The 23,265-nt window shown below is 39.6% G+C and overlaps 1 protein-coding gene across 3 annotated transcripts in view; it reads left to right on the top strand.

Moving 5' to 3' along the window:
- The first annotated feature begins 1,370 nt into the window (after positions 1–1,370).
- GABPB2 (GA binding protein transcription factor subunit beta 2) overlaps positions 1,371–23,265 on the top strand; it is a 28,228-nt gene continuing 6,333 nt past the window's right edge. Inside the window, exons 1-8 of one of the 3 annotated variants that reach the window (XM_079944618.1) lie at positions 1,371–1,510; positions 5,545–5,652; positions 7,595–7,762; positions 8,320–8,514; positions 10,653–10,791; positions 16,183–16,299; positions 18,789–18,974; positions 23,114–23,244. In XM_079944618.1, the coding sequence (XP_079800744.1) occupies positions 5,545–5,652; positions 7,595–7,762; positions 8,320–8,514; positions 10,653–10,791; positions 16,183–16,299; positions 18,789–18,974; positions 23,114–23,244 (1,044 nt within the window). In that variant the 5' untranslated portion in view covers positions 1,371–1,510. Of the gene's footprint in view, positions 1,511–5,485; positions 5,653–7,594; positions 7,763–8,319; positions 8,515–10,652; positions 10,792–16,182; positions 16,300–18,788; positions 18,975–23,113; positions 23,245–23,265 lie in introns of all 3 variants that reach the window. The other 2 variants (XM_079944619.1, XM_079944620.1) reach the window with 2 other exon arrangements.

A 23,265-nucleotide genomic window follows, 5' to 3' on the forward strand; every position in this document is an offset into this window, starting at 1 on the left:
TCAGAAGGCACCTATGGCATTAAATCTGCACTGCATTATCTCAGCCTGGGTGCCTAACAAAATAAACGAATTAACCCAAATACATTATCTGCTTACTTATAACTCACCTCATTAAAAAAAAAAACTATTTGGACTAATTTACAAGTAGTTTATGGGTGCCTACTATATGAGACAGAGTCGGACAACAGAGAGGTTGTAAACAAGAATGAGACAATGATTTTGACCTTCAAAAAGGGAAGCTGCAAATACCAATTTGGGCAGTATGCCGTAAATCCTTTAAAGTACATGAACAGGATCTAGAGAAATTCAGAAAAGGGGTGGATTAGTAGTTTGGGATTAGCAGATGTAAGCTATTATATATAGAATGGATAAACAACAAGGTCCTACTGTATAGCACAGGAAACTATATTCAATATCCTGTGATAAACCAGAATAGAAAAGAATATAAAAAAGAATATATGTACAATTGAATCACTTTGCTGTACAGCAGAAATTAACACAACATTATAAATCAACTATATACTTCAATAAAATAAATTACAAAAAAAGAAAGAAATCCAGAGAAGGAGGTATCATGTAAATCTTCCCCGTAGACTTTGAAAGGCCCACCATCAACGACAAAAGCCAAAATCGAATAAAGAGTGGAGCAGTGATATGTCCTCTATTTTTACTTATTTTTGAAGGTCTTCCTTCCCGACTTCTCGCTGTCCTTTAGTTCAAGGAGAACGGCGGGTGGAGATGGGAATCAACTGTTTGGTAAATAAAGTACTTAAATGGATTTGCAAACTCATGCTCCATCCTCTTCCAGGCCCCCCACAAAGAAATGACTCCGTTGTTTCAATATTCGCGCTGACAGCTTGGCTCTGGGCTCCTTACATTAAGGCTGTATCTGGAAATGTGGCCGTCCGGCACCAGAGCTCAATTCATGCGCAAAGCCAGCAATGTCCCAAACATCTTCACCCGAGGTTGAGACAGAGAAATAGGGTTTTCTCATCAACCCTAAGCCCCCTAAAAACAAGCAAGAGAGAGCAGGACCGATGCAAAATCCGATTTCTCAGCGGTTTGCGGGGCTCTTGGCGCCAAAACAAACCATCGGGTCCGTCCCCTGCCGGAACTATAAGACACGTAATCGATAATACTCCGCCTCGCTAAATAGTCCCGTCTAAAATGTCTCGGATACACACTATTTTACCTCAAAGCCCTTCCGGGAATAGAAAATGAGGCTCTGGGGTACATCACCCTTCTGTTTGAATGCAAATGTGGCTTTTCTAATCATTTTTTCTTCATAGATTCCTCCGCCAGAAATTATATTCGCCGTATTCACTTCCGGGTCCGCCATTTTGCTGCCTCCATTTCTCCGCGAGGGGGGGGGTTAAAGGCCCCCAAAATATGCATATGTGAAAAGGTCAAAAAGTAACCGTCAGTGACAGGGAGTCTTAACTAGAGAAGGAAACAGGACCAAACTGGCGGGCTCGGTGAAAACACAGCCGGCAACGTCCCGGACGAGGAGGTGAGGAGGAAGAAGAGATGCGTGGAATCGGGGGGTGTCACGGCTGGGAGGGAGGCTGCCTTGTAAAAGTTGCACCGCTTCTCAGCCCAGCCCCGGACTTCTGGATGCAGACGGAGCGGTGCCCCTTCACCAGAGCCGGGGCGGCTGGGGGAAGGAGAGGAAGGGGATGCTGCCGGGAGGAAGGGGAGGGGACTGGGAGGAGGTGAAGAATGGGGTGGGTGTAAGATCTGGGGCTGGGGAGCTGGACCGAGGGAAGCCAAGGCCACAGAGGTGACCACTAGGAGGCAGCGCGGAGCCCGGACCGGGGGCTGCCCCCTAGGCTGAGACCGTGGCTCCCTGCTCCTTCTTCCAAAAAGACAGAACGTCGCTGTGAGGCACGGGAGGAGTTGTGATACAGGAGAAAACGGAGACCCTAATTCTCTGACCCCAGTAATAGCCTAAAGATTATTAGTGAGCTCAGTAATCTGAGCAAGAGCAGTAAGGGCCCCGCCTCCAGTTCTTGCACAGTTGTTTGTACAGCTGGCGGCCCAGTGGGGACGTGTGCAATAGAAAAAGAAGAAAATGTCGTCAGATCATGGATTCTTCGCTTCCATTTCTCCTTCCCGTTAGCTTTCTCCTATTCTCACAGAATTCCTTGAGCCACTTGACATCATCTTATTCTACTCCCCCTTCCTAGGAGGACTTTCCTCTCTCATCTGTCTTTTTAAAACATCTCGGGAAAAGGACATTCTATGACTTTACTTTTTTTTTTTTTTTTTGGCCACGCTTTGTGCGCTGGTGGGATCTTAGTTCCCCAGCCAGGGATTGAACCCTGGCCCCGGCAGTGAAAGCACCAAGTCCTAACCACTGGACCTCCAGGGAATTCCCAGTAGAGGTGTTTGCGTCTTGGTGATACACTTTTTATATATAGTATAATTTGAGAAAATGTGAGTCATTTCTGCTAATGAACCACCTAAAATTTTGTTCTTTTTTTTCACTGTTTCTATCAGTTTGGTTTTTTCTTTTTTTTTTTAACTTTTTATTTTATATTGGAGTATAGTTGATTAACAATGTTTGTTCTTGTTTTAAACTATTAGTTGGGACTTCCTGGCAGTCCAGTGGTTAGGACTGCGCTTCCACAACGGCGGGCATGGGTGCAGCCAAAACCAAAAACTATTAGTAGGGACTTCCCTGGTGGAGCAGTGGTTAAGAATCCACCTGCCAGTGCACGGGACACGGGTTTCGAACCCTGGCCCGGGAAGATCCCACATGCCGCGGAGCAACTAAGCCGGTGCGCCACAACTACTGAGCCTGCACTCTAGAGCCTGCAAGCCACAACTACTGAGCCCGCGTGCCTAGAGCCCGTGCTCCACAGCAAGAGAAGCCACTGCAGTGAGAAACCCGAGCACCGCAAGGAAGAGTAGCCCCCGCTCGCCGCGACTAGAGAAAGCCCGCGTACAGCAATGAAGACCCAACACAGCCATAAATAAATAAATAAATAGTAATAACTAAATTGAAAGGCAGGTTTGATATTTTAAAAGAAAGATAACCATGGAGGAATGCAAATATAAGTTTTCTGTAAGAAGGGTATGCTATCATTTTTTCTGTAACATTTTCTTAAGTCATAAAAACTTAGATCAGATTATAGACTTTCACACTATTAAAATTCATCCTCTGCTCCAGTCCAGTCACAGGGCCTAGACTATATATTCATGTTGAACAATCTCCCCTAGTGGTCTCCTGGATACCCATGTTTGAGCACAGTATTCTATGATATAGATTGGAATATTAAATAAAATAAATCTAAATCACATAGTGGCTAGATGATTCTCAAAAGTTTTGGTTTTCAGGTTTTAATATTCTTAAAAATTATTAAGGACTCCAATCTGCTGTATCTATTGCTATTTACTGTTTTGAAATTAATTGTTAAATGTTAATTAAAATACAATAATAAATCCATTACATGTTAACATAAATAACAAAATTTTATGAAAGTAAATAACTTCCAAGTTAAAGAAATCGTGAGAAGAATGACATTGTTTGGGAATTACCTGGCAGTCCAGTGGTTAGGACTTGGTGCTTTCACTGACTGGGTTCAATCCCTGGCTGGGGGGGAACTAAGATCCCACAAGCACGGCCAAAAACAAAAAAAAATGGCATTGTTTTATATTTTTGCAAATCTCTTTAACTTCTGGCTTAATAATTTTCATATGTATTTCTTATTTTCATATCTATTCTACATTCAATCTTTTGCAATATGTACTTGGAGAAAGGAGGAGTATTTTAATAGCTTGTTCAGGTAATTGTGGATATTCTTCTTTGATGTAACAACAAGTGGCAATTTCTTAAAAGTTAGTTGCAATGAGGAATCTGAAACCATGTCAATGAATGTTTTATACTTGATTACCTTAAAACCCATTGATCTGCTTTCACTTTGAATGAATCTTTTTACCGATTTTGTAACATGCATTGGTCATTTGAAAAATACTGGTTCACCAAATAATTCCCATCCTTCAAATGTTGATGCATTTTATACAGTATTAAAAAATCACATTCATTAGTATCACCACTACTTTTATGAGAAAAGTTTATAGTGAGCTATCAGCTCATGGAGGTGGATATTCCCAAAATTCTGTTTTTTGCATGGAAGCTGAAATTATAATTGATAATTGGCAGTAAATACTGCCAATTGTCTTCCTTGAAATGGCAGACTCTCTTTGTTCATTTTTTAAAATGAGAAATTACTTTTTACAATATGGACAAAGCAGTACAAGTTGAAAGGAAACATAATAAAAATTAAATTTATCAAGAATAGCCGTTTCCTCGTTGGTTGGAAGATTTGTAGTGAGTGGTGATTATATACCATTCAGACAATTCTGCATTGAATATAGAAACTTCTCACTATCCTGGGTATCCTTTATACCCAGGTCAGTTTCTGATTTACAGTAACCATCATTTGGGGTGGGGGGGGCGCTGCAGTGGGTCTTCGTTGCTGCCCACGGGCTTTCTCTATTTGCTGCGAGCAGGGGCTACTCTTTGTTGCAGTGGGTGGGCTTCTCATTGCCGTGGCTTCTCTTGTTGCGGAGCACGAGCTCTAGGCGCACGGGCTTCGGTAGTTGTGGCTCATGGGCTCTAGAGCGCAGGCTCAGTAGTTGTGGCACACGGGCTTAGTTGCTCCGCGGCATGTGGGACCTTCCTGGACCAGGGATCAAACCCGTGTCCCCTGCATTGGCAGGCAGATTCTTAACCATTGTGCCATCAGGGAAGTCCCAGTAACCACCCATTTAAATGACCATTTTGCATGCTCTTCAGACTTAATCTCCACCATTTATTACCTTTGATTTCATGTGTTTAGCAACAGTTTTGTTTTTTCTTTTACCCTAAATAACTGAGAGTTGACTATATGCCTTTTACAGGGAATAAAAAATCTCTCCTACTCAGATGCTTTTTTTACTATGAGCTTTCACAAAGATTTAATAATGCCCAAATTATTAAGTGAAAAACTGTAATGATTTTAGACATAACTATACTTTTAAACAAAGTATGTAATCTGGCCAAGCTGATGACTTTGTTTAAAAAAAAACTCTAGGTGTTGCTGAGACACCTTCAACAGGTGCAGTGACGTCTCTGTTCATTTTTGAAAAAGTGTCTGCCATGTACCTGAGTCTCAGTATCCTTGGTTTATCTATTCATTTTTTGTTGTAATGTACTATTTCTACCCATGGTTGTTTCAAAGGGGTGAAATGCTGTTTTATTGATTCCTTAAGCTAGAAAGGCAGTAATGTGTTTCACATATTTCCAAAGTATTTTTCTGGAGATTGAAGGTGAGGGAACTATGGTTTAGGGCCAGAAACTTCCCAAATATCTGACTGTTTGTGTTAGATGAAGTAGAAAAGAAGTGCCTTATCAGATAGTCTGCTTGAGAAGTATCTTACATATATACAAGAGGTCTGCTAAAAACATACATACAAGAGGCCTTCTAAAAACATTTTACAGGCAGCTTTCCTTGTGTTTGAGTGACAGCTTCCCAAAAATTTGTGTTCCTATGCATAAAGATGTCTTTGGTGGACTTGGGGAAGAGGTTGCTAGAAGCAGCAAGAAAAGGCCAAGATGATGAAGTGAGAACATTGATGGCAAATGGTGCCCCATTCACCACAGACTGGGTAAGCTCTCTTAATTATTCCCAGCGTGCGCTGTTACCAACCTTTTTCATAAAGGCTAAACAGTCTGTACTGATTTTTCTTCATTCACTTTCTGCCTCAGTCTCCTTACAAGCATTTCATTTTCTTTGCCTCATCTGAATATGTGGTTTTCCTTTTCTTTTAGTTTCCAAATTGAAAGAATCTCCTGTGGATATATGGGTGGTAATTGTAAGATACTATATACTTGTGATTTTCTATAATTTTTAAAAAATTATTTATTTATTTTTGGGGCTTCCTTGGTGGCGCAATGGTTGGGAGGCCGCCTGCCGATGCAGGGGACACGGGTTCGTGACCTGGTCCGGGAGGATCCCACATGCAGCGGAGCGGCTGGGCCCGTGAGCCATGGCCGCTGAGCCTGCGCGTCCGGAGCCTGTGCTCCGCAGCGGGAGAGGCCACAACAGTGAGAGGCCCGCGTACCACAAAAAAAAAAAAAAAAAATTATTTATTTATTTTTGGCTGCATTGGGTCTTCGTTGCTGCTTGCGGTCTTTCTCTAGTTGCAGAGAGCGGGGGCTACTCTTTGTTGTGGTACGCAGGCTTCTCATTGCAGTGGCTTCTCGTTGCAGAGCATGGGCTCTAGTTGCGTGGGCTCTAGTAGTTGTGGCCCATGGGCTTAGTTGCTCCGCGGCATGTGGGATCTTCCCGGACCAGGGATTGAACCTGTTTCCCCTGCATTGGCAGGCAGATTCTTAACCACTGCACCACCAGGGAAGCCCTATAATGTTTTAATTTTTAGAGTATTTTCTAAAGATTTACTTCTCCCTGGAGTGTACTTGGGTTATAGGCTGTAATTAGCTAGAAATTAAACAAAATCAGTGTACTGAGTGCATTTCTAAACTAATGAAACTCCTTGTTTCCTTTTCTCTAAAATGTCCTCATTAATAAGGAATAGCCTAGCCATTTTATTTCCTTTACCACTGTTAAAAAACATTAAAGAGAAAGGTGTAATTTCATGAGTTCAGACAGTCAACTTGGAGAGCAGAGTGTCAGAAGATCCAGGTCCCGGTTATAACATGGGTTTGCTTAGTATTCATAGATTTTGTAAGCATTGCCTAATTTTAACAATTCGATAAGCACTGTCCTCTGTTCTGGGGTGATTAATTCATAAATTTAGAGGCCAGCAGTTTCTTAGCACTTCACAAAAAGGAAGAAAGGAAACCCATGAGATTAGCATTTCTATAAATAGGCCTGAAAAGAGCAATGTGAATTAAATCCAATCAGGTAAAGAGAGTGAATATATGAAAAGCAAAGAATAACAAAATAGGTTTTAAAATAGAGAGCATAACACGAAAAAGGAATAGATCTCTGGCCAAAATGGATGCTGATAGATAACTGTGATTAGTAACAAGACTTACTTTGAGATGATACAGACGTGCTTATTGCTATTGACACACCATTGCTATTTTTTTCTGCGGGGTGCGGGGGGGCACTTCATCTCATCAGTATTTTTGCTTAGCTTTACTGTGGTAACAAACTTCTCTTTCAACCAATTAAATTTGTACCCTAAATTTCACATGTAACTTTCTAGTCTCTGCCCTTTTCCTAGAATTGTTTTGAACTTGCCTATCCCTTCCCTTTATCCCTGACTCAGAATGCTCTTTTCTATCCATTTTTTTTAACCTTCTTCTAAGCCCTATTTAAAATCATACCCTTTATGGAATTTTACCTGGTAAGTCTACCTGACTTAAATCCATTATACTTAGTGCTTCTTTAATTGGTCGTATATTTATTTGTCCATTAGTGTATTAATTTTAATGAAATAATTTCTTCAGCTTATCTGTCCAGCCAGTTTCTCTCTCCAAGGACAGGAACCTAGGCGTCACCTGTTGTTCATTTGTATCCCTCCAGTAATGATTTAGGACTCTGCACACAGTTGATATTAAATGAGTATTATTTTCCCACAGCTTGGAACATCACCCCTCCACCTTGCAGCCCAGTATGGTCATTATTCCACAGCAGAAGTGCTCCTTCGAGCAGGCGTTAGCAGGGATGCCCGGACCAAAGTGGACAGGACCCCCTTGCACATGGCTGCAGCTGATGGACATGCACACATCGTGGAACTACTTGTTAGGGTAAAGCAAGAAGAGTGAGGGGGTCTATATTGTAAAAAAGACAAATACCTCCCTGTTTTTTTACTTCAACAGGTGGTAGGAAACTAGGTTGGGAAAGATTAAGTTTAGGACAGTTTATAGTATTGAATTGCATCTCTTTCAAGAGTCATCATGGCTATGAGGATTTTATTTTCTAAGTTTTTAAAGGCTAAACAAACTTTATTGAACTTTCTTCATTTTTCTTCTGCAGGTGTTCTCTGATCTTATGCCTATTTTTTCAGGCACTCAGCTCTCTGTTAATAAATGCAACAAAAATCTGTTCTTTTCCCCTTCCTCTCCCATCTGTTATAATTTCCAACTATGTCCTTAAAAGGTCCTCTCATTTAAGGCATTGTGTCTATGAGCATTCAGGAGAATTTGAATTCAGGAGACATGTTTTTCCCTTTGATATTTCTTAAACATTTCTAAATTTGAATATGTGTAATCTCTATGGAAATCCTCTGTATATGGTGATGGGATATTGTACCTGTGCTACTGTAACCAGTGTCTCTTTGAAAAAAATTACTTTTCTATGACAGAATGGTGCAGATGTGAATGCCAAGGACATGCTGAAGATGACAGCTTTGCACTGGGCCACAGAGCACCACCATCGAGATGTTGTAGAGCTACTTATCAAATATGGAGCTGATGTCCATGCTTTCAGCAAGTTTGATAAATCTGCCTTTGACATAGCCCTGGAGAAAAACAATGCTGAGATTCTGGTCATCCTTCAGGTCCTGTTCTTTTTATACACCACAGTATACTTAAGTTGAAGTTAAGGATTTTTTGTAGGAGCTGAATCAAAACTGAATTTTCTCTATCTTATCAAAGTAATACTTCCATTATGTCTCAATCTTGTGACTCAGTGTCATTAGTATCTTTAAAAAAATAATAATATTCTATAAAGCCCTGAATTATTCATGGTGATTGAAGAACAATGTTGTGGCCAGTACAAAAATAAGTTTTTATTTGGCTTTAGAATGTTTTTTCTCCATGAAAATTTCCCTTTCTAATTAAACTTGACTTGGGATAATATTAAAAACCTCTTTATGTTTTATGAATATACATCAGCTCTTGTGAGATAGTACATAGCTCTAAAGCATATTGAGCCATAAGGAAGCCATCTCAAAATTAAAAATCAGCTGTGATGATATCATCCATTGATTTCCTAAGCCAGCAGTGGTATATCAGGAAATAACAGGATGAGAGATACAAAGATTAGTAGGACATAGCCCTGTCCTTGGAGTGTTTACAGTATGATGAAGGTAAAGACAAGATATAAAGCATTACAGTACTATGGTGGTAAACAGATACCTAGTAAGTATTACAGGAGGGAGTATTGATAATGCTTAAGGCAAGGATTAAAGTATATGTAGGCTCTGAAATGAGTTTTGAAGGAGTAGTAGGCAGAGGTGTGAGAAGATGATATTCTAGGCTAGAAAAAGCAAATCAAAGACAGAGGTGGGAAAGGACATGGAATATTCAGGAAAGAGTAAGTAGTTCTGTGACCAGAGATTGGGCAAGAGAAGCAGAGTTTGGGAGTGGCAGGAGCTAAGGCTTGAGAGGCTGAGTTCTGAACATAGGGTTGTTAGATGGCATGCAAAAGAGTATGGACTATTGGGCTTCCCTGGTGGCGCAGTGGTTGAGAGTCTGCCTGCCGATGTAGGGGACGCAGGTTCGTGCCCAGGTCCGGGAAGATCCCACGTGCCGCGTAGCAGCTGGGCCCGTGAGCCATGGCCGCTGAGCCTCCATGTCTGGACCTCAACAGGAGAGGCCACAACAGTGAGAGGCCCGCGTACCGCAAAAAAAAAAAAAAAAAAAAAAAAAAAAGTATGGACTATTTTGTGGGCAAGGGGGATCCAATAGAAGCTTTTAAGTAGAGAATTGATATGATAAGATTTTTTAAAACGATGATTGTTTGGAGTGTGGTACAGACTTGAGAGAGAAGACACTTAATGCTGAAGACCTTCATTAGGCCAGGCAAGAGCCAATGAAGGCTTGAATTAAGGAAGTGATAATGGAGGGTAAAGAAGGAATTTTACAGTAATCAGAGAGAATGGATAATCTGTTTCAATTGAAGCTCTTAGCAAGGGGATAATTATATGTAAAAAAATAACCATTTCTACTGTATTATCAGAGGTTGGTTGGTTTTTTCTGACATATGGTTCCCTATAGACTGGTTATTCTCTTCAACTTTCAATTCCTTGTTTAGAGCCCTTTTATAATTTGACTTTTTTTTAGTAGTGATCATGTTTGTAGAAAACTGCTTATGAAAGTAAAAAAATAAAATAAAGATAAGCATCTTTATACCAAAATTGTGCAGATATCTCTAGAAGCAGAAGTGCAGCATATGGAACTAGACTTTAAAATCCGGCACTCATTTATTTGCTTGTTATATATTCTCTTAGGGATTTCTTCAATGGCAGAATGGAATAAGTAGTTGGACAAAACTCTGGAGAATATTGTTCTGTGTGGAATCTCTGCAGGGATCTCCAGCTAGCACATTGTCTTGTACATAATTGATCATAGAATATTAGTGCTGGAAATTACTTTTTAGGCCACCCCCTTTATTTTTCAAATTAAAAACCAATATCCAGAGAGGTTAAGTGAATTGTCTAGAAGTTTTTGCAAATAATAACACCTTTTTTTTTTTTCTAAAGTATAGATAAGCTTGGGAAAGCAATCTAATGTCTCTGTTGCCCTGGTTTGAGAAAAAACAGTCGTCTTAATGAGAACTGTGAGGTCCCTGGGACATTGTGCACCGGAACTAGTTCTGCTTGACAGAGCATTGTAGGGGGGCTGTTCAGTAACTGTATAACTAAGGCTGGTTAGTAAGTGTTCTGACTTTGAAATATCTTGCATTGTTTTATAGGAAGCAATGCAGAATCAGGTGAATGCTAATCCTGAGAGAGCCAACCCTGTGACTATGGGTACCCCATTCATCTTCACGTCAGGAGAAGTTGTCAACCTCGCAAGCCTTGTTTCTTCAGCCAGCACCAAAACAACCTCAGGTAATGTTCTGATAATGTGACATTTATCTTAGACTTAAAATGAACAGAATTACAGGTTTTCTTATGAGATGAATAGGTACCCTGCCTGATACCCACTCCTTTATTAAAACATTCCTCAAATGGAAGATTTATAATAGATTTAAAAGCTAATGCACTGGGCTTCCCTGGTGGCACGGTGGTTGAGAGTCCGCCTGCCGATGCAGGGGACGCGGGTTCATGCCCCGGTCTGGGAGGATCCCACGTGCCACGGAGCGGCTGGGCCCATGAGCCGTGGCCGCTGAGCCTGCGCGTCCGGAGCCTGTGCTCCGCAACGGGAGAGGCCACAACAGTGAGAGGCCCACGTACATCTAAAAAAAAAAAAAAAAAAAAAAAAAAAAAGCTAATGCACTTATTCTTTCTAAGGGAAGGGAAAATCATACATTGGGATTGTACATAAGTGTTTACTGTGTTAAAAGTAAAATATTCTACAGATTAATCTGTTGAAGGGTTATGTCTGACCCCTAAATGAAAATATACGGGTGCTTTAATATGGTACTGCTAAGGAAAATAGTTAAATATTTATAGTCTAAGGCAGTAACAAAGCAGAATAAATATAAATGGTTGTTGGAATGCTGATATATATAAGAGGTACATGTGATTATTTGACTAAAGTGTAAGAGTCTTGATTTGTTCTTGAGAACATATATAACAACAAAATAGCAAAGAAAAGCACTTGGTGTTGATCTTTTGAGACTTGTATGTTTTTAACAAAAATATCTATCTAAAAAGGAGCAAATCCACTTTGCTGTACAGCAGAAACTAAAACAACATTATAAATCAACTATACTCTAATAAAAATTTTTTAAAAATAAAAATAAAAAGGAGCAAATTGAGTTTATGTTCAACATCTCCTTACAAATACTTGTTTTACAATGAAGGAACTTGTGTCCTCATTTAAATAAATTTTCCTACTGACTCTTGGTTTCTTTTTCTGTTTCTGACTGTCATTTAAAAATACACAACTGTATTCATAGTTAAGTTTGTAAAATATCAAAGGAAGATCTTGAATGAGGTATTATTATTGAGAGGCATTGTAAAATAGAAAGAACACACTATACATAGAATTTTGCATTCAGAACTGCTTTCAAATACTGATTTATTACTTGGCTAAGATGCTTGACCTTGGAAAAATTACTTCTCTAAGCCTTCTGTACTCATATATAAAATTGGGATATAATAATCTACTTTATGAGGTTGTTGTGAGACTTAGATTTTGTATTTCAGTACCCACTTTATAGCAGGGCTTCAGTAATAGCTAATGTTAAGTGGAAATATAACTTCTCAGTGAAGGTTGAATCCATCATGCCCACAAGGGGGCAGTAGTGACCTTCATTTTATAACTATCAACTGTTGTTTAAAATCACTGTTAATCAGAATATTCACAGCCATTTGGATTTGTTGTGGTTCAAGCCTCACTGATTAGAACAAGTGCTTTTTTAATCCAAAAGTTTTTAGAAGCCAATAAAGTTATATGTTCACAGACACGTATTGAATAAAAAGAGCTAGAGTTAAGTCTTTAGTCTAACTACTGAAATTCTGCAGATTCTTATCTGGAATGATAAGCAAAGATGAAGACATTCAGGATAGAGATTCTTAGTCTTGATTCCCATGGGCCTATATCATGCTTGTCGTGTTGCTTTTGGCAAACCTACTCTTCTTTCTTCTGTATGTTGACAACGGCAAATTGAAATTGCTAAACCGTCACATAATTAGAGCTGATCTCTCCAGTGTCATCTTACTCATGAAGCAGTTCTACCTAGCTATTCCCCTTTAGGGAATTGGCTTATCTGATGCTTAATCAGTGCAGATAAAAGAAAGGGAAAAGTTATAAGACAAATTCAGGTTGTGTTATTTAACTGGGTTAAAGGATTTTCTTTTCCTGAATGGTGGGGCAGGCCTCTTGTTTCCCATCATCCAGTAATATTTTTAAGAATTAACTGGAAAGACCTTAAAAAAAAAAAGAATTAACTGAAAGTATCATAGGATTATCATTTTGGTGGATTTTTTTTTGCTACACCCCACACCATGTGGGATCTTAGTTCCCCGACCAGGGATTGAACCCATGCCTCCTGCATTGGAAGCCCAGAGTCATAACCACTGGACTGCCAGGAAAGTCCTTGGTGGATATTTTTGATATCAAAATTCAGATTTTAAGTTTGCTTTCAATTTTCCATTTGTGACTTAAAGATATCAGTCATCAGTGCCACCATCAAACTGCAGTGATTTGGGAAGGCAGACTAATTTAAACATTAATCAGAGCAAAACAAAGTTATGAAGATGAATTTCCTGTTTCTGTAGAATCATAAGATGCACTCCTAAGTCAAATATAAATTGCCTTATATTGGTTCATAAAGGGTACAGGCTTTGGAATCTAATAATTAGGTTCTAATCTGGGCTCTGACATTTACTAGCTGCATGACCCTGGGCAAGTTACTTAATTTTTCTGGATCTAGTTTGCTGAGGTTGCCTGGCCAACCATAGCACACTACCCTAAATCCTGGTCTGAAGAGCTTATTTATTTATATAAGCCACATTCTGAATAGGTAAAAAGTTGTCACTAACAATGCCATTTCCCTTCCAAAAACAACAGCAACCATACACATTTCACTTTATTTGATGTGGGGTCTTATATTAAAGAGAATGAAGGAATTAACATTATTTAACAATAAAGTACTTTATTTTCCTAGAACTACCTGGGATAAGTCTAAAGAGGTAATTTGCATCATCTCTTCAGTTTCAACTGTATATGTCAGAATACTAAACCTAATTTTTCACATATGTTCTTCATTTTGCTATTGAGGGGAAGTTGGGTGAGTCATTATGTTTGAATCAAAGGGAGAGCACCCTTAGGTTGGAATCATTTTATGCTAAGAAGTATATAATGCCTTTCTCATGAAGCAGTTCTACCCAGGTATTCTCCTTTAGCTTGGTGGCCTACCTGATGTTTGTCCTAGAACTTTAATTATAACAGCCTTGCTTGTGTGTGTGTATGTGTGTGTTTTAACTGTGGTAAAATAATAACAGCCTCTTTTTTTTATTGTTAGTGATTTACTGTCACATATATTCCAACCTCCATGAGGCATATATCTAAAAATTGCTTATTCCTTGTTTGTTTCATCTGTGAATTTTATGTCAGCACTTGGTACGATAGTCTGAGTGATAAGAAAAACATGAACTAAGCAGGAAAATTAGGGTATAGGCTATAGCTGAATCTTGCTCTTACTGAAGTCATTAGATAGACACAGGCTCCTTTCTAGAGGTCAAGCACTGTGTTCTACTCAGACCATTTGGTTCCCTGAGTATTTCATGAGAAATTAAAATAAGGATATTATTACTATCTCTACCCTTATCTTCACTCCCACAGTCATCACCCAAAAGCTTTGATTAAGATAGTTGCAGCTATGTGTATTATACAAGTAATCCACCTTTTTATGGAAAAATCTTCTGAAATTTAAATTTATAAACCAGTTAAACTAACTAGATTAATCATATCAGAAAAGGACTTTACTTTTTTTTTTTTTTTTTTTTTTGGACTTTACGTTTTTTTAAAGTACTTTATAGATAATTGACTTTTTTTAAGCATAGTAGTGGGAGAACTTAAGAATACATTTAGGGCTTCCCTGGTGGCGCAGTGGTTAGGTATCCGCCTGCCAATGCAGGGGACATGGGTTCAAGCCCTGATCCAGGAAGATCCCACATGCCGCTGAACACCTAAGCCCATGAGCCACAACTACTGAGCCTGCGCTCTAGAGGCCTCGAGCCACAACTGCTGAGCCCGCGTGTCACAACTACTGAAGCCTGCACACCTAGAGCCCATGCTCCGCATCAAGAGAAGCCACCACAATGAGAAGCCTGTGCACCGCAACAAAGCGTAACCCCCATTTGCCACAACTAGAGAAAGCCCGCGTGCAGCATGAAGACCCAATGCAGCCAAAAATAAAATAAATGAAATTAAGAAAAAAAAAAGCGCACTTAAAAAGAAAATAGGGCTTCCCTGGTGGCGCAGTGGTTGAGAGTCCGCCTGCCGATGCAGGGGACATGGGTTCGTGTCCCAGTCCGGGAAGATCCCACATGCCACAGAGCGGCTGGGCCCGTGAGCCGTGGCCATGGACCCTGCGCGTCTGGAGCCTGTGCTCTGCAACAGGAGAGGCCACAACAGTGAGAGGCCTGCGTACCGCAAAAAAAAAAAAAAAAAAAAGGAAAAGAAGTGTATCAGTCACATTTCAGTCAGATGACAAAGCTACATATGGTGTAGTTTTACTATACGTAATTTTATTGTACATATAAAATAAATATATTTATTTTATTATGCATATATAATAATATATATAAGTATATAATTTATAAGCTTATAAACTTAATTTATAAACACTTTTTAGTAACAATGGAGTAACTACTATGAGGAGAGGAGAACTCAGGAATAGCCAGTAAGGGGAGCAGCCACTACTTCTGTATGACAAAACTTAATCTCATGCCAGATGACAAGAAATATTTATGGGGTCCAGCTTCAGTATCACAAGATACGGCAAAGAAGGGTGGATTTGCAGCCAAGAAGCAATTAATTCACAACTGGTACAATAAGTATCTCTGAAATTATAGTGAAAGAGGGAAATGAAATTCATGTTATAAAAGTTTGATTTATGCAAAACTGTTGAGTAATACTTTCAGTTCATAAAGTTAGGAGTGCCTATTGCCAGATCTAATACACTTCCCTCTTGGAACTTAGCTGTAAGGGTATCACACAGATACAAGAGAAAAAGATTATGAACAAATTGTTTTTGAAAAGCACATCATGACTTAACTAAAGTAGGTAAAGTAGGTAATTGTTTAGCCTTTGACATTCAATATGTGAAACTTCACGTTTTTAATGTCTTTGCGCTTGAGGTCAGTCCTAGTCTTCTCACCTCTCTAGCTGATGAATAGAAGTAGCATGGTTGAATAAAGCCCAGGAGGGGCCTATTCCCTCAACACTGCTTAGTTTGGGGTGAGGCATGCTTTGTACCCTTACTGCCTGGTGCCAAGGAGAGCTCTGCATAGCCAGCCTAGGGAGTGGGTGGCACTCTTGGTCTGTTAGCTACTGGTGCTCAGCATTGGCAATGCCAAGAGAATGATCAAATGAAGGGAATGTAGTGTGGCCCTATACCAAGCATATTACCTTAATCCACTTTAAAGAGAAGACTTTAAACCTTAAGAGTTTTAACACCATGATAATTGGTTTTTGTAAGTTTGCATTAGAGAGCAAGATTAAGCACATTAGAGTGAAAAGCTGAGGTTTTGATTTAATAAGCCATTTTTAGTTCATCTCAATTTATTCTCTCCGCTGGACCTCATTTGCCTTTTTTACCGAAATAGGTGACCCCCATGCCTCCTCAACAGTACACTTCTCAAATTCTACCACCTCAGTGCTGGCCACCCTTGCAGCTCTTGCTGAGGCATCAGCCCCCCTCTGCAACTCACACAGAGCCACAGGTAGGTAAGGGATATCTGCTGGGTGAATCACCATTTCTTCTTTTGCTTTTGAATCTCCAGCAGATTTAATTTGCATGAAATGTTAAAGAATTATGGTTAGAGACAGCTAGGATAAAGGGATGTAGAGTCATTGAGCATCAGAAAGAAAAATCGCTAAGCAATATAATCAGTCAGCTGAATAATATCAGAGAATAAGTTATTCCTTTGTAGTTTTGCAGCTTCAAGTTTGTTTATCCTGACTCCAGTTGCATCAGATTGAAATGTTTAGTCTTATATTAGCAGAGTTTTGGAAATACTCTATGTTATGCTTTGTCTGATGCTATCATAGAATGATTCAAAATAGCAGCCTAAATGTCTTGTATTAAAGCATCAAAATACATGGGACTGCTACCTGGCTCATTGTTATATTCTTTGTACCTCAGGTTGGCTTGCTTCTATTTTCACTGGAGATGTTATTTTGGCATTTCCAGTGGATTTGTGAAGACACATTCTGTATAGTGCCCTTCTTATTTTAAAACAGAAAGGTTTCAGGTCACTTAGCCCAAGCTAGTGACCCACAGGGAAAAGGCTTAAGGCTTCATATAGGTAGGGGACAAATAGTCATAGGTAGGGCTAAATAGTCATTTAGGAATCTTTCTGGAAACCTCTGGCAGTCTGCTCCATCATAAATGAAAGCAGATTGTTGATTTCTTTCTGCCGTTGACACTTGGATGCTGAGAACATTCCTCCAATCCTATTTTTCCAACTGACAACAATCATAAAGATCTCTACTCAGATGTGTATGAGTGAACAGCATGGCAGAGGAAAAAGCAATGTATTAAACTTGTGCTTGTTATTCTTTTGATTTGTTCTTTGATGTTGGATAGATCATTTAACTTCTCCAGGTCTCAGTCTCCTCATCTCTGACATGACGGTTGGATTAGATTACCTATCAGGGTCCTTTCAGCTATAACATTTAACTGTTCTTCGTTTCTAAGAGGTGTGGATGCTCTATTTCCACTGAACTGCCTGAATGTGTCTCATATGGATAGTCCCTACCCCACTTATTGCAGAGTTCTACTTGTGACTCTTTAGATATAGAAATTTCATAGTGGTAGGAGCTGTTTCCCCTAATAGTTACTGGGGATACTGACTAACCAAACTGAAAATCTTTATTCAACATGATACATGTAAAGCTCTTAGAAAGGTACCTGGCACATAGTATCATTGCTGTTAATGTTATTGTTGATCTGTCAGATGAGAGAAGCCATCTACTATTTTTGTCTATCAGACTTCTTCAATGTTTTGACTTCTTGACATATTATTTTGTTAATTCACTATTAAATGCCTTTATTTCTTATAGAAATAGATCTCTATAGTTATTTTTCTAAGCTCTCTAAAGTTGTTTAGACTTTCAAGATGCTTTCTGAAAAAGGAGTTCTGAGATCAAATATGTTTGGGAAATTCAGCATATCTTATTTTATATTAGAGAGTCACAATGCTCATTAGTCTGTTAGGGTCTCTGATACTTCCTACAAAATAAACACAAAAATTTAAGCATATTTAAACGAGCATTTTGAAAATGTATTTGTACATAGAACCTATCTTTAGTGAAAGCTAACATGTCAATGAAGATATTTTACTTATTTATTTATTTTTATTTTTGGCTGCGTTGGGTCTTCGTCGCTGCACACGGGCTTTCTCTAGTTGCAGCGAGCGGGGGCTGCTCTTCGTTGGGGTGCACGGGCTTCTTACTGTGGTGGCCTCTCTTGCTGCGGAGCACGGGCTCTAGGCGTGCGGGCTTCAGTAGTTGTGGCACGTGGGCTCAGTAGTTGTGGCACACAGGCTTAGTTGCTCCGTGGCATGTGGGATCCTCCTGGACCAGGGCTCGAACCCGTGTTCCCTGCATTGGCAGGCAGATTCTTAACCACTGCGCCACCAGGGAAGTCCCTGAAGACATTTTAGAAAGTACTGTTCTAATGTATTCCCTGTTTTCTTTCTTTTTAAAACAATTTTTTAAATTTATTTTTATTTATTTTATTTTCGGCTGTGTTAGGTCTATCATTGCTATGTGCGGGCTTTCTCTAGTTGTGGCGAGCGGGGGCTACTTCTCATTGTGGTGCACGGGCTTCTCATCGCGGTGGCTTCTCGTTGCGGACTACGGGCTCTAGGCTCACAGGCTTCAGTAGTTGTGGCACACAGGCTCAGTAGTTGTGGTGCACAGGCTTAGTTGCTCCACAGCATGTGGGATCTTCCCAGGCTTGAACCCGTCTCCCCTGCATTAGCAGGCGGATTCTTAACCACTGCGCCACCAGGGAAGCCCTCCCTGTTTTCTTTTCGTCTCTGACTTAGCATTGTTTACAGGAGCTTGCTTTTGTGAACTGCGTTGAATCTAACTTGTTTTTTCAAGTTTTTCTATCCCTGATATTATCAGTTTTAAGGGGGCTGAAATTACTGTACTTCTATTTTTTTTAAAGCTGAAATGTTATGTTTCCTTTTGTCATCTGTAGCTAATTCAGAGGAAATCATAGAAGGAAATTCTGTTGACTCATCAATCCAGCAAGTGGTGGGGAGTGGAGGCCAGAGGGTCATCACCATAGTGACTGATGGAGTCCCTCTGGGTAATATCCAAACTGCAATCCCTACTGGAGGCATTGGCCAGCCATTTATTGTAACTATGCAAGATGGACAGCAAGGTGAGTTATCCCATTTAAACAACTGTTTATTAAAAGATACTTTAGACACTCAACACACCTCTAAAAATGAGGCATTAAGGGGACTTCCCTGGCGGTCCAGTGGTTAAGACTCCGCACTTCCAGTGCAGGGGGCGTGGGTTCGATCCCTGGTTGGGGAACTAAGATCCCACAGGCCACGTGGTATGGCCAAAAAAATATATATATATATATATGAGGCATTAGGGCAAGTAGTGGGAATGGGAGAAAGCCAGATGCCAGATGGGACAAAGAAGCTCTGAAAAAGGAAAAGAAACAGAAGCCAGGCTGGCAAAGGCTGTTTCTCCTCATATATATAAAATCTGTGAGTAAAACCAATAATCTGGTAGAAAAAAGAGCAAATAATGTCAACTAGTAGTTCACAGAAAAGAAAATAGGAAAAAAATAGGAAAATACGTTCAACCTACTTCTTTCATGCAAGAGAAATATAAATAAATACTGCAGCAAGATACCATTAAAGCACTATATTGTCAAGGGTATGGGGAAACAGGCAATCTTATAAATCACTGGTGAGAGTGTAAATTACTGCATCCTCTGAAGAGCAAATTGTCAATATGTATCAGTATTGAAGATGCATATTATACCTTTTGGCTAAAAAGTTATTTTTCTATGAATTTATATTCACACACACAGAAATGACATATATACTATATTATTCATTACAGCATTATTTGTAATCATCAGAGATTACAAAGAACCTAAGTAGAAGTCATTAAGGAACTGGATAAATAAATTATGATACACACCACCCGTGCAATGGAATACTATGCAGCTATAAAAAAACAATGAGGAAGATTCTTGTATGCAAGTATGGTCTGATCTCCAAAATATATTAAGTGACAAGAGCAAGATGCAGGGGTGTGTAGAGTATGCTACATTTGTATTTTTAAAAAAGGGGAATATATGTATATTTGCTAATATGTTCATAGACTTAGACTATCTCTGGAAGAACATTCAGAAATAACATTGATAACATTGGTTCCCTTGTAGCAGGGCACCTGGGTAGCTAGGGATGGATAGGAAAGACTATCTCTGGAAGAACATTCAGAAATAACACTGATAACATTGGTTCCCCTGTGGCAGGGCACCTGGGTAGCTAGGGATGGATAGGAAGCTTTTCAATGTATATGCTTTTATAGCTTTTAATCTTTGAACCATGTGAATGTATTACATATTTTAAAAATACATAAGTAAATTTTTTTTGAAAAAAGAAAGAAACTAATCGTTGAAGAAGGAGGGTTGGTATAATTACCTTTTGTGTCATCAAAATTTTGATTTGGCCTAAATAATTATGGGGATTTTATAATTTTCAAATTATTTGAATTGATGGATCTTTGCAGTATGGGAAGAAACAGTAGAAATTAAACCTTTATAACTCGGGCTTTGGTATCATAAGTTCTTGGAGCTTATTTGAACATATACCACTGATATTTTTGTGGACATGATTATCATTTAAAGTTTTGGGGGGCTCATTGAGTAAGTGAGAGCCTCTGCTTGTAATGGAGTTAAATAAATGAGAACGAAGTTGTTTTAAGGAAAAAAATAAAATTTGAGGTTTTGCCTAGATAAACTACACTACTTTTTAAAAAAATTTTTTTTAAATTACTTATTAAAAAAACATTACTTATTTATTTATTTTTTTGGCTGCGTTGGGTCTTTGTTGCTGCATGAGGGCTTTCTCTAGTTGCGGCTAGCGGGGGCTACTTTTTTTTTTTTTTTTTTTTTTGCGGTACGAGGGCCTCTCACTGTTGTGGCCTCTCCCGTTGCAGAGCACAGGCTCCAGACGCGCAGGCTCAGCGGCCACGGCTCACGGGCCTAACCACTCCACGGCATGTGGGATCTTCCCGGATCGGGGCACGAACCCGTGTCCCCTGCATCGGCAGGCGGACTCTCAACCACTGCACCACCAGGGAAGCCCTGTTGGGGGCTACTTTTCGTTGCAGTGTGCAGGGTTTCTCATTGAGCCCGGAGCACGGGCTCTAGGTGCACGGGCTCAATAGTTGTAGCTCATGGGCTCTAGAGTGCAGGCTCAGTAGTTGTGGTGCACCGGCTTAGTTGCTCCGCGGCATTTGGGATCGTTCCTGACCAGGGCTCAGACCCGTGTCCCCTGCCTTGACAGGCGGATTCTTAACCACTGCGCCACCTGGGAAGTCCACTACACTACTTTTTACAGATGCATTTAACCAGGCCCAAAGAAGGAGAGCTGAAATTTTGTGAATTAATTGTAAGAAATTTTTAATCCCAGACAGAATTTCCATTTCCACTTAGCAGATATCCAAGATGCTTTCTACTGCTATCAGTTGATGAGTGTTCAAGGAATACAAGCTAATGTTAAAATCAACCAAACCAAATAACTAGGTAAATCTGCTTTAAACAAAAATCACAATGCATCCTAAAACCTAAGTATAATTTTAACTTTTTATTTTGAGATAATCATATATTCATTCATGTATAGTTGTAAGAAATAATACAGAAAGATCCCATATACCTATCACCCAGTTTCCCCCAATGGTAACTTTTTTTATAACTCTAGTACAATATTACAGACAGGAAATTGACATTGGTACAATCCACCAACCTTATTGAGATTTTTTCCAGTTTTATATGCATTCATTTGTGAGTTTGTGTTCTATGCAATTTAATGCATCAGCACCACCAAAGTTGAGATACAAAACAGTTCCATCACCGAGATTCCTTTTGCTACTCTGTATTCCTTGTGTTATAGCCACTTCCCTTCCCACCTCATTCCTAACCACTGGCAACCACTAACTAATTCATCTGTTCTCTATCTTTATATTTTTGTCATTTCAAGAATGTTATATAAATGGAAACATACAGTATATAGCCTTTGACATTGGCTTTTTTCTCTCAGCATAATTTCCTTAAGGTCTATCCAAGTTGATGTTTGTATCAATAGTTCATTTCTTTTTATTGCTGAGTAGTATTCCATGGTATAGATGTACCATAGTTTGGTTAACCATTTACCTACTTAATCTGTCTCCAGGTTTTGGCTATATCTGAGTAAAGCTATTATGATCAATCGTGTACAGGTTGTATGGGAACATAAGTTTTCAATTTTCTGGGGTAAATGTCCAAAAGTAAAATTTCCGGGTCATATGGTAAATGCATGTTTACTTTTGTAAAACACTGCCAAACTATTTTCTACAGTGACTGTACCATTTTACATTTCCACCAGCAATTTATGAATAATCCAGTTTCCCACATTCTTGCCAGCGTTTGGTGTTATCACTATTTTTTTTTAAATTTTAGCCATTCGGATAGGTGTGTAGTGCATCATGTGTGTTGTGTGCATACGTGTGTTGACCCTTTTCTCACTTATCTATGAGAAGAGAAATAGTTAAATTAGACACAGCTAATGGCAAACTGCTTTCATGAAAGTTTTCTCAAAATTCTTATTTAAGATACCAGACCTACTTTAGATAAGTTATTCCTGCAGAATTGTAAGCTAAGTGGTCACAGCTTCTGATCTACAGTCAGACATTTCTATATAAAAGCCTCAGAGTTGGGTCTTAACTGCATGGCTTCCAAACCTGCAAATCTTCACCCTTCCTTTCTGAGGTCTTCTTAGTACCTCTAATCTTTTTGGTTTCTCTCTGTAAAGCCATGCCTTGCCTATTGATTCTAAAATCCAAAGAGATATGAACAGTGAGATATCAGAGAATATATTTCAGTTTAGATGATTTTTTTTTTGGCTGCGTTGGGTCTTCATTGCTGTGCGCAGGCTTTCTCTAGTTGCGGTGAGCAGGGGTTACTCTTCGTTGCGGTGCACAGGTTTCTCATTGCGGTGGCTTCTCTTGTTGCAGAGCACGGGCTCTAGGTGGACGGGCTTCAGTAGTTGTGGCTCACAGGCTCTAGAGCGCAGGCTCAGTAGTTGTGGAGCACGGGCTTAGTTGCTCCACGGCATGTGGGATGTTCCCAGACCAGGGCTTGAACCCGTGTCCCCTGCATTGGCAGGTAGATTCTTAACCACTGCGCCACCAGGGAAGCCCTATATTTTAGTTTATTGTCTGATTCAAAGTAAGCAAAGTCTCTTTGTTTTACTATGTATTCATCACCTCCAATTGGTGTCCTTTGGCTTATAGTTTTAACTGTACCTGCTGGTCAGGTTGCAGAGGAGACTGTCATTGAAGAAGAGGCAGAAGAAGCAGAGAAATTGCCACTGACTAAGAAACCAAGGATAGAAGAGATGACAGACAGTGTGGAGGAAAGCAAGGTAATGTTTTTAGCAGTGGTG

The sequence above is a fragment of the Stenella coeruleoalba genome (genome assembly GCF_951394435.1).
Source record: "Stenella coeruleoalba genome assembly, chromosome: 1".
NCBI classification, from domain to species: Eukaryota; Metazoa; Chordata; class Mammalia; order Artiodactyla; family Delphinidae; genus Stenella; species Stenella coeruleoalba.